Here is a 12,342-nt window from a genome sequence, read left to right on the forward strand (position 1 = left end):
TTCTAGCTATCCAAGCTGTCAGATCACAGTAACCTGCCCTTCTTCCTCTGGATATACCTTCTTCATGATGGTATCTGCTATAGCAGATAATGGATTTCCTGGCACCACACACCAATGTTTCTGGCTCAGTGTATTCGCTCATGTCGATGGCTGGACATCTCACAATGGGTGGAGTATTACTCTCTGGTAATTCAGAAGGGATGGGAGTGCCAGGGAGAGCAAATCCCCACTCTTTTCCGTAATTTGGCTGATGACCTTGGCAAATAGGAAAATGGATTCCAGGTCGTCACCACATCCACTGCTTACCTTCTCAATGTCCTCCAGCATAATTCCAACCACATTCTCTATTTGTGAAAGCTCTCCTGCTGTCACCGTTTGGTCAAACCGTTTGGTCAAACGGTGACAGAATATGGCTGAGGATTGCTTTGCCTTGAGTCACTGTTGCTTTGGCTTGTTTTTCTAGTTTGAAATAGTTCTTTGCTTTGACATGCAATGTGCCATTTGGGGATCTCTCTGTGTGCTTGTTGGCTTATCTAATTCAGCTTCCTTCACAAGATCTTTGACATCATCAACAAAGTTGTCAATTCTTTTTGACGCCTCCAAATCCACATCTGTCTGTATGAGCCCAATGGCCACGGAAATCAAGGATCCTGTCAGATGGGCCAGATGTATTCGTTAAGCTGGGAGTGGCACTAAATGAATGGGAAGTCTGAACCAAAAAAGAGGTAACGCTACAAAACCTTCTCGCTACCGTCTCGGCCACAGCCATTGAAGCTTTGGTGTTGAACTTGGCACTTGACAGAGTGTCAAGGTTTTTCCACCAATGCCTTTCAATAAACTGCATGTTCAGGTTCTCTGGAACAGGAGAGTCTTCAGCATCCAGGTGCTCCAATGCAAGGACACTGCCAAATGCCAACATTTTAACTTTCACAGCCACTTCTCAAAGCAGCTTAGACGATTCCCGGATCTTCTTCTTCTTCTTCTTAATTTTTCCATTTATCCAACATGTCTTCAAAAACAGTCATCACCTTGTCTGTCGCAGGTGGAATGCAGGACTCATCTAATTCGTCCTCTGGATTGGTGTGATCAACACTTCTGGACCATGTTGACCATCTGTTCAGTTGCCGGAATACCAGAGGCAACAGGGGAGGACTGCCCAGAAAGGGTTCTGCTGATGGTCACAGATAGGGTTGAGCTGTTCAATCACCTCCTTGAAAAGACCAGCAGTCAGCTCAGGTGGGCAAGAGGACATCATCTCATGGTCAGACAGTTGCTCATGGACACTGCTAATGATACTGTCCTCTGACGTCCCTAGGTGGACTTTCACTGAGCTCTAGGAACTTCAAAACAAACAAGCAATGCATGATCAAATCAATCTCACTCACAGTAGCGGTGCGTGGGTAAAATCACTGAGGAAGCCAAGCCAAGCCAGCAAAAAAAGCCATATTACAACCTATGTTGTGATAATTGCGTTGTTTGCTCTGTAATCCATTTGTTCATACGCCACCGTGATATACAATAAGGCCGAAGGCCGTGACAACAAAAAGACAACAGTCCCACAGTGGGGGAATAAATTCAACTACACATAGTTTGTTTCATCACAAAACCAGAGACCAACATCTGTCCGGTGAAATCCACAAAGCAAACGTTGCCTACAAAACAATTATCACCTGCAGCATGGTCAAACAAGTTCATGTTTTTCGATAGTTTACGATACAACTACTGATTTAGAACCACAGAGTTAACGCAAGTCAGCACAAAGACAACAGGAGCACAGCTATTCCAGCACCTTGAGGAAGTAGAAGAAAATGTAAGAGAAATCTACGTTGTCTCTCAATACCATGTTCTGATAGTGATATAATTGTTTTATAGGTCTCTTTGAATAAAACTCTCCAAGCAACCTTTAGTCTAACTGTAGTCAAATATTGTAGTCAGGATGACAGTTTAATTGAAAACTGATTACAATTGGCCTGCAAAGACAGATATAGAGAACCAATGCTGTGGCCTATATCTCTTACCTGCATCATTGTCAGTGCCCTGCTCCCCTGGCTTCTTGACACTACTATTCCTCTTCCACTCTCTGCAAGTCAAAACACAGAAATGGTCCTATTCAGACCCCTTAACTTTTTCCACATTTTGTTACGTTACAGCCTTATTCTAAAATGGATTCAATAGTTTGTTTTTCTTTCTCATCAATCTACACACAAAACCCCATAATGACAAAGCAAAAACAGTTTTGAAATGTTTGCAAATGTATTCAAATGATTTAGCACATTTATATACGTATTCAGACCCTTCAGTCAGTACTTTGTTGAAGCACCTTTGGCAGCGATTACAGCCTCGAGTCTTCTTCTGTATGACGCTAAAAGCTTTGCACACCTGTATTTAGGGATTTTCTCCCATTTTTCTCTGCAGATCCTCTCAAGCTCTGTCAGTTTGGATAGGGGGCATCGTTGCACAGCTATTTTCAGGTCTCTCCAGAGATGTTTGATCAGGTTCAAGTCCGGCCTCTGGCTGGGCCACTCAAGGACATTCTAAGACTTCCCCCGAAGCCACTCCTGCATTGTCTTGGCTGTGTTCATTGGCCTGTTGGAAAGTGAACCTCCGCTCCAGTCTGAAATCCTGAGCGCTCTGGAGCAGGTTTTCATCAAGGATCTCTCTGTACTTTTCTCCATTCATCTTTCCCTTGATCCTGACTAATTTCCCAGTCCCTGCCGCTGAAAAACATCCCCACAGCATGATGCTGCCACCACCATGCTTCACCATAGGGATGGTGCCAGGTTTCCCCCAGATGTAAACCATCGGGTTCTTGGTCACCTCCCTGACCAAGGTCCTTCTCCCCCAATTGCTCAGTTTGGCCGGGCGGCCAGCTCTAGGAAGAGTCTTGGTGGATGCAAACTTCTTCCATTTAAGAATATTGAAGGCCACGGTGTTCTTCGGGACCTTCAATGCTGCAGACATTTTTTGGTACCCTTCCCCAGATCTGTGTCTTGACACAATCCTGTCTCTGAGCTCTTCGGACAATTCCTTCGACCTTATGGCTTGGTTTTTGCTCTGACATGCACTGTCAACTGTGGGACCTTATATAGACAGGTGTATGCCTTTCCAAATCATGTCCAATCAATTTAATTGACCACAGGTGGACTCCAATGAAGTTGTAGATGCATCTCAAGGATGATCAATGGAAACAGGATGTACCTGAGCTCAATTTCGAGTCTCATAGCAAAGGGTCTGAATACTTATGTAAATAAGGTATTTCTGTTTTACATTTAACATATTTTCAAAAATGTCTAAAAACCTGTTTTCACTTTGTCGTTATGGGATATTGTGTGTAAATTGAGTCCAAAAATGATGTAATCCATTTCAGAATAAGGCTGTAACGTAACAAATTCGGAAAAAGTCAAGGGGTCTGAATACTTTCCGAATGCACTGTAGCCTATGCCGTCCTATTGTGGATTTGTTTTGGTAGAACATGTACGATCCACTTTTCCCTCATCACTGTCTTACGCTTTGAATTAGTCATCATGATATACTATGAACCCAAAAGCTAAGACGAACTCAAAAGCTTTGGACAGTTTTTTCCAAACTAGCTTTTCAATCAAATCCCATTATCACCAGCACGCCACCAGAACACATGCATGTAGGCTACCATATTTTTCAGCATATCTTTTGTAAGCTTAAACTCATTGGGTAGGCTGCAATGAACAATTTTCACTTAAAGTAATGGGGTAGGGCAGACTATCCAGATAAACAAATACAGAAATAGGCCTACACTTAATTGCAGTTAATAGGCACATTTCTTATTTCAGTTTTACTATGTCAGTGACTTTGGCATCACAGATACACCAGCTGCATCCACATGAAATAGGAGATTCAAGGATGAATGTGAGATAGTCTGTCTTCTCTTTCCTTAGAGACACAGCTGCCTAGACCTATAGTTTGATATTGATGGGCACATGACTGCAAACTTTTTTAAAGTATTTGATTGAAATTGTTTGTCATACTTTTAGTTTCAATAACAGTATTTTCAATGTCTTCAAAATGAAAACGTTGAAGATGAGTCTATCCACTAGGTGGCAGCGTGACTCTGTTTAACAGGGCAAGTCTGTAACAAATAAGCAACACATTTTTTCAAAGATACTAAGCTGTTTACAATTCGGTCTACTTCCATCTTATTATCTCATAGTCACATGGCAAAATAAATGTTAGGCTACATTAAGTAGGCCGGCGTGTCTGATTTCACTTTTTACCTACATTGTAGCCTAGACATGACAAAAAAACGTTTGCGGTTGATAAGGCTAGATAGCGCTCTGAATGTGGGAAACAAATGGAAAATTACAATATTATTGACTTGTTTACAGTGCAAACCTACGACTAGGCCTAAATAGTGTCTGAAGGTCAGATCGTGGGGATTCCAATTACCGCTGTCCGTGGTGCTGAATCCCCAACAAGTGCAAGCACTTGTTTGTTTACTGTCTGCTACAATTCTCACATGGCATTGACACCATAACACACACCATTGTTTCCTATAACGGCTTAACCCTGTGAGACCCACTGTTGCAGCTAAGCAAGATTTCTTAATATAATTGCATCCAATACAAGTTATAAACTCAAAAATAATGTCAAACAATACATAGTTTATGCATCTCCTTAGACCCAGTTGTATCTTTTCAGATGAAAGTTTATTTTTTAAGCTTCATATGTAGCCTACATGTTACACTCAGGCCATTCATTTCCACAATGAGCTCACCAAAACTCATCCAATAATGTGGCCTAATGCATCACAGTTTGGAGGTGTGTCTTGTGGAAGTCGGACGTCCCCAGAGTCTGAGTCTGCTGACCCCTCCATCTGGGGCGATGACCAGACGCACGTGACTGACCGGCCCAGACAGCGCCAGTGAGTCACATGAGTAAAAGTGCCTGTGATGGGCCTGCAGCTAGAACAGACAGAAAATAGTTTGTTTTACTGTTGCAGTTTGGAATGGTTATTACCATCACCGGTCGTAGGTTATGAGTCGTTTTGGTACTTAAGCAGTTGCATGAGGAAAAAAAGTAAGTTAGATGGACTGCTGACTTTGGCAGACGTTTCACGTCACAGAAACTTGACATTAGAGAGTGAAGTGTGAAGCACAACACCTCACAGATGAGACAGATATCCTCCTTACATTTGCCAAGACCTGATTTAGTTATTATACATGCACATTCAATATTGTTTACCTAACTAATATGTTTTGAAACACACACACACTTGAATTTCTCCCCATCTGTCTGGAATATGGACATTTAAATACTGAATTGATTAAAATGCTGAAAAAAACTTTCTGGATGAAAATGTGCTGATAAAGTCTCAGTAGGAGCGCTGATCTAGGATCAGGTCCCCCTATGCATTGTGAACTTACTAAAAGGCAAAACAGATCCTAGATCAGCACTCTAACGGGCCCAAGCATTGAAGTGAATTATAGGGATAATGGTTGACATACTTTCTGAGGTTGCAGAAGCACCCGCCATTTGTTTCCTGGATCGCTGCTCCACCTGCCACTCACATACTTCCCTTCCTCCTCGGGGGTCAGATAGCACGCTTCTATCTTGCAGGAGTCTGGGAAGTTTCCTGCGTGTTGACATCACATGACACAGTAAGAGAAACACAAAACCTCTGTCTCAGTAGTCTGTACAGTGGACTGCCGTATTTACAACAGAGGCGAACCTGTTACATTGTCATAACTAGAGAAAGGGGATACCTAGTAGTCAGTTGCACAGCTGAATGCATTCAACCGAAATATGTCTTCTGCATTGAACCCAACCCCTGTGAATCAGAGAAGTGCAGTGGGCTTCCTTAATCGACATCCACGTCATCGGCGCTCGGGGAGCAGTTGTTGTTGGGGGTTAACTGCCTTGCTCAAGGGCAGAAGGACAGATTTTTCCACCTTTCGGTTACTGGCCCAACGCTCTTAATCGCTAGCCTACCTGCCCTAATCCTAACCCTAGTAACCAAGTCTTTAACAGAGACTGGAACAGACAGAATGTGTGTGCGTGCGTGTGTTACTCTACCTTTGAAGTGGTTGGTGTCTATCTCAATTTGGCTGATGACTCCGGGATGCCCCAGTCTGAGAACGGCCCACTCATAACCTGGTAGCTGTAGGATGCCCTTCCCATCCACCTGCGGAACACAGTATCATGTCACCAGATGATACAAGTGTCGTGTTCACCAAGGAGAACATGTTTTGAAATAGAGTGAAACATGGAGGTACTACCTGAACTTGCACAAAAAGAACAGAGATTTTCTGTCGAAAACATTTCAAAAAGTTCTACTCTGAATTGTCCTAATGAACACGATCCAGTGCTATGGCATGTGCCAAACTTAGCTGAATTTATTTTGCGCTGTTGATGAAGAGCGGCAAGTAAGCATTTCACTGTACCGTTTACACTCGCTGTATCCTGTACACGTGACGAATACATTTTGATTTTAAGTTACCTGTAGGTTTTTGGGTCTGTCCAGTCGACGGGCTGTCTCCCATCCATCGCCCATGTTTGCAGATCTTCCCAAACCTACAAGGGTATGACGTTTCCCGGTCAACCCAGTCTATAGACTTGTCTCATTTTGATATGTTCATTACCAATGGTATGCACTACCGATGAGATTCTGGACCGTTGCCAATATTGACATCGTCATTAAAACATATCACAGGCCTGCCAGTAATTTCCCTGTATATATTAAGGAACACCTAACTATTCAAGACTCACACTGCTTCTTTCGACAACGACAACAATTACAAATCCCAAAGGTACATCATGAGATTGGAGTAAGATCTTTCAGCCACAAAGGCCCAACTGACTGGAATCATTTACCAAATAGATAAATCATGTGTGCACTTCATTAGTGAAAGATAGATCAACAAATGAGATGGACACAGCTGGTTGAAAGAACTCTGCCTTTGTTATATCGGTCTTTGTTATATCTGTCTGTGTTATTCAGTATTTCCAAATGAATAGTGTGAAAATAAATATTGCCCTATTTGTTTTTACTTTTACAGTGCTATCTGTACTGAAGTGATTGATTCCTTAATCAGTATGATGACAGAAGCCCCATTGAAATGTTTGCAGAATGACAGCATTGGCATACCAATCATATTCCGGGGGTGGCCAAAGTGGGCGTCGCTGTAGCCCAGACAGACCCCACCGTTGACCAGGGCCACCAGGTCCAGCTGGTCCTGTGTGGGCAGGGCAGACCAGTCTTTCTGCCCAACGCCATAGACCTTCAGTCTAGCAATCCCCCCATCTGCAACACAAGCGTAAGTAGATCCTTAATCAGGAATATTGATGAGAAATGATGTAACCAATAGCGGAGAGAGTATCTGACGTGGAGGTGTTACCTGGGTACATGTTGAGTCGTAGGTGGGTGACTCTGCTGGGGTAGGCGATTGGGAAGTAGTTATGACAGGTGTCGGAGTATCCAGGTTTCAGCTCTGTCACAGGAACAAGCTCCTCCCACGACTCAGAGTGCAACTGTCAATCAAACACAATTGATCATTGATCTTCTCCAGTGTGTGTGTGTGTGTGTGTACAGTGTCAGTGTAAACGGTTGTACCTTAGCAACTGCTTCAAACTGACTCTCGGAAGCAGCCGTGCCAGTGCGGTCTCCCTCCAGGGTCAGTGCTGGGGCCTCATCTGATCAGACAGACAAAACACAGAAACGTACATGACTATGACTTTTGCCACTTGTAACTGTAACAGTGTTGCTCCTCGCCCCAAACTTGGGCTTGAACCAGGGACCCTCTGCACACGTCGGTGACAATCACGCTCGAAGCATCGTTACCTGTCGCTCGACAAGTTACAGAAAATCTGCGTTCTTACTGGACAAGTCCAGGTAGTACCTCCTCCTATTTCAAAACAACTCCTTCAAGGTATCAGCGCAAGTGACGTCAACGATTGAAACGCTACTAGCGCGCACCACGAGCTAGCTAGCCATTTCACACTGGTTAGTTTGCTAATGTCATGTAGAATGTGGGTCTTGCTAATTCACACCCCGAAACAGTTATTTTCTTGTCTTGTGAAAGCAAAACGTGTTCTGTAGAATTCTGACAAACACTCCAGGAAACCAAACCAGGGTACTGAATTCCATATGTGAAAACTTTCTAAACTATCAGGAGGTATTAGACAGATTTTTGGCCCAATTATTGGCAAAAGAGCTGATCTGATTGTTCAAGACCAATTAGTGGAAAAATATCAGAATTTGGCTGCCTGTGTAAACAGAGCCTGTTACAGTCATCCATACCCAGACATGCAGCCTGAACAGAGGCAGAGGGCGAGTAGTTTCCAGTAAAGAAGGACGTGTCCACATCCAGGCCATGTATGATGCCAGGTACACCCAGCTGGATGATGCACCAGTCATGACCTAGCAGAGACAGCAGACAAGATCAAGCTTCTCTATTCAGATTAGCCTACCTATGATCATTCCACTTTACCACCATTGAAATTATTGTAATTTTGTGTCTCTTCAAGTTATACCAGGTATTCTTTTCCTTCTCGTCTCCCAGCCATCCATCCATTTTCCGTACTCGGTGAATGCAGACGCTATGAACTCTGGGGGCTCTCTCTTCCAACCACGTGCAGTGAACAAAGGGAGAGGGTGGTAGATGTGAATGGTAGTGGATCAACAGATGACAGTGGATTAGTAATGTAAGTGTGCACAGTACCTTCAAAAGATTGCTAGCTGGTGCAAACCATTCGTCTGTAGCAAAAATAACCTAAAATGACAGTGAGCACGTAAACAGATGAACATTGTCTCATATTGTGTTATTTACAGTTATCTAAATGTCAACCTTGTGTCCATGGTGTAAGACTTACTTTCCCTCCAGCTGTCTCACAGGCCAGGTTGTTAAACTGCAGAAAGTCTGGTTGACCACTGACAATTTTCACTGCTTTTCGGTCTGCCATTCTATTGCAGACTATAATTTACAATCCCTACAAGTAACTCAATCCAGATTATTTCCTCAATCTTCTTATATACTTCATACAATAAGATAAATCTGCTTTATATATTACAGCGTCCTGTACTTCAAGTTAAAAAGCAGTCCACAACCATGAATTAATAGATTCTTCTGGTGCCTGTTTTCATTCTATCAACCCACCAGTGCAAAGTCCAGTGACTGGGAAGTCATTGACAGCAGTGTTAAAAAACTCAACAAACGAGTTAGGTGGTGGGGGAATGAAATTTTTTGTTTTGAATACTGAATATCTGTTCAAGATTGTTGTGCTCTAGGCTTTCTTTTGTGGGAAGAAAGCGAGAGCACCTTGTACAACCACGATGGGATTATATTAAACTGGCCAGAGTTGCATGGGGCTATGGTCCGTCACGTGAGGGAGTCCGCGCCCCGCTAAAATCGAACAGCAATCTGAACCGCTTGGTTATGATTTTAGAAAGGCAGCATGATCCGTCATTCAGAAACGTACATCTCTTTTCCATAAAATACATGTTCACATTTTCTAACTAGTTTTCATTAGGAAGGCAGATAAAGCATTTATCAAAAGCAATCACTTTTGCATGTGAAAACAGAATCCTACTCATTACTCCACGTGCTTAATCTAGTGTCATTCTTGTTTTGAACTGACTACAGCGTTGGGCAGAACCGGTCACTCCTGTCTAGGGAGGAGCAGTTTTTTCTTTTACATACCAGTAAAACATTCTGCTGATGACTTTGACATTTCTTGAATGTTAAATTCTTGCACATTTTTTCAAGAAGAGTAAATTTCAACACTCGGCTCTCTTGTGAAAACGCGAGCTGCTGTCTGATGAAAATGAACATATATAGCTAGCTAGCTCCCAGACTGAAATGAGATAAATATCTGTTTTAGAAAGAAGTTTAAATATACCGAACAAAAATGGAAACGCAACATGCAACAATTTTACTGAGTTGCAGTTCATATAATGACATCAGTCAATTGAAATAAATTAATTAGACCCTAATCTATGGATTTCACATGACTGGGCAGAAGCGTGGCCATAGGTGGGTCTGGGAGGGCATACCCACTGGGAAGCCAGGCCTAGCCAATCAGAATGAGTTTTTCCCCAGGGATTTATTACAGATAGAAATACTCCTCAGTTTCATCAGCTGTCCAGGTGGCTGGTCTCAGACGCCCGCAGGTGAAGAAGCCGGATGTGTAGGTCCTGGGCTGGCGTGGTTACACGTGGTCTGCGGTTGTGAGGCCGATTGAATGTACTGCCAAATTCTCTAAAACAACATTGGAGGCAGCTTGTGGTAGAGAAATTAACATTCAATTCTCTGGCAACAGCTCTGGTGGACATTCCTGCAGTCAGTATGTAAATTGCAATCTGTGGCATTGTGTTGTGTGACCTTTTATTGTCCCAGCACAAGGTGCACCTGTGTAATGACCATGCTGTTTAATCAGCTTCTTGATATGCCACACCTGTTAGGTGGATGCATTATCTTGGCAAAGTAGACATGCTCACTAACAGGGATGTAAACATATTTGTGCAAAACATACTGGGATCTTTTATTTCAGATCGTAAACATTGGTCCAACACTTTACATGTTGCGTTTATATTTCTGTTCAGTATTATGCAGTATGCAATACGAATTGTCTTGATCAAGGAGGTACTTCGTTGACCATTTAGACAATTTATTAAAATTAAATATTGTGTTCCTAATGTTTTGTAATGAGGGCAAAATAGTATCCCAACCCTGTCAACAATGTAGCTGACCGATGAGATTTCCATTTTAGTCATTTAACAGACTCTTTTCCCAAACAAGTTACAGGAGGAATGAGGATTAAGTGCCTCGGTCAAGGGCAGAGATTTTTCACCTAGTTGTCTTGGCTTTCAAACCTGCAATCTTTTGGTTACTGGCCCAATGCTCTTATGGCTGCAAGCCCGATATCGGTACACCTATGACAACATCCAGCTCAAAGTGCAGGGCGCGAAATTCAAAACAATATTTTTTTTAAATATTTAACTTTCACACATTAACAAGTCCAATACAGCATATGAAAGGTACACATCTTGTGAATCAAGCCAACATGTCCGATTTTTAAAATGTTTTACAGGGAAGACAAAATATGTAAATCTATTAGCTAACCACGTTAGCAAAAGACACCACTTTTCTAACTCCATCAGTTTCTTACTCCATCAGGTGCTATCACCAATTCGACCAAATAAAGATAGAAATAGCCACTAACCAAGAAAAAACTTCATCAGATGATAGTCTGATAACATATTTATTGTATAGCATAGGTTTTGTTAGAAAAATGTGCATATTTCAGGTATAAATCATAGTTTACAATTGCACCCACCATCACAACTCGACTAGAATAAATACAGAGAGCAACGAGAATTACCTAATTACTAATCATAAAACATTTCTTAAAAATACACAGCTCACAGCAATGGAAAGACACAGATCTTGTGAATTCAGACAATATTTCAGATGTTCTAAGTGTTTTACAGCGAAAACACAATAAATCGTTATATTAGCATACCACATGTGCAAACGTTACCCGAGCATTGATTCAAGCCAAAGAGAGCGATAACGTAATCATCGCCAAAATATATTAATTTTTTCACTAACCTTCTCAGAATTCTTCCGATGACACTCCTGTAACATCATATTACAACATACATATAGAGTTTGTTCGAAAATGTGCATATTTAGCCACAAAAAACCGTGGTTATACAATGACAATACTAGCAAAACTAGCCTGAAAATGTCGGGCGCCATCTTTAACAGTGATCTTGTCTCATGCATAACTATTCATAAACTTGACTAAAAAAATATAAGTTGGACAGCTATCGAAAGACAAATTAGTTCTTAATGCAATCGCTGAATTACATTTCTAAAATTATCCTTACTGTGCAATACAGGGTTCGCCAAGCGAAGCTATACCAAGAAAAATGGCGGAATATGCGTTTAAATTTTTTCGACAGAACAACGATTTATCATCTTAAATATTTCTTACTATGAGGTGATCTTCCATCAGAATCTTGGGCAATGTATCCTTTCTTGGGTCTAATCTTCTTTTGGTCGAAAGATGTCCTCTTGTCCGTCGAAAAGCCCACTAACGTTCGACCGGGACCCCGAAATGTGCCCGGCGCTTCAAAGTGCAACACAAAGCAATGCCTCAAAATCGCACTAAACGGATATAAATTGCTATAAAACGGTTTAAATTAACTACCTTATGATGTTTTTAACACCTATAACGAGTAAAAACATGACCGGCGAAATATTACTGGCTAAACCCAAGCTTGGAAAAAGAGCAGGTCCGACGTACATCGTGCGTCAGGCGCAGCAGGAAAAGAACAGTACATCCGGTCTTTGGCCTTTTATACAG

The 12,342-nt window shown here is 42.0% G+C and overlaps 1 protein-coding gene across 2 annotated transcripts; it reads right to left on the reverse strand.

Moving 5' to 3' along the window:
- Window positions 1–4,622: 4,622 nt before the first annotated feature.
- On the reverse strand, window positions 4,623–9,139 carry allc (allantoicase). 2 transcript variants are annotated; one of them, XM_038968525.1, is made up of 11 exons: window positions 8,845–9,138; window positions 8,694–8,744; window positions 8,506–8,593; window positions 8,273–8,392; window positions 7,586–7,665; window positions 7,371–7,503; window positions 7,121–7,276; window positions 6,473–6,546; window positions 6,049–6,157; window positions 5,481–5,608; window positions 4,623–4,937 (listed from the first exon to the last, which is right to left on the reverse strand). In XM_038968525.1, exons 1-11 carry the CDS (start codon window positions 8,932–8,934, stop codon window positions 4,782–4,784), a joined length of 1,185 nt encoding a protein of 394 aa, XP_038824453.1. In that variant the 5' UTR covers window positions 8,935–9,138; the 3' UTR covers window positions 4,623–4,781. The 2 variants fall into 2 exon arrangements, with proteins under 2 accessions (XP_038824453.1, XP_038824454.1); XM_038968526.1 differs by lacking the exon at window positions 8,694–8,744 and having other exon boundaries at window positions 8,845–9,139.
- Window positions 9,140–12,342: the final 3,203 nt, after the last annotated feature.

The sequence above is a fragment of the Salvelinus namaycush genome, chromosome 29 (genome assembly GCF_016432855.1).
Source record: "Salvelinus namaycush isolate Seneca chromosome 29, SaNama_1.0, whole genome shotgun sequence".
In the NCBI taxonomy this organism is placed as follows: Eukaryota; Metazoa; Chordata; class Actinopteri; order Salmoniformes; family Salmonidae; genus Salvelinus; species Salvelinus namaycush.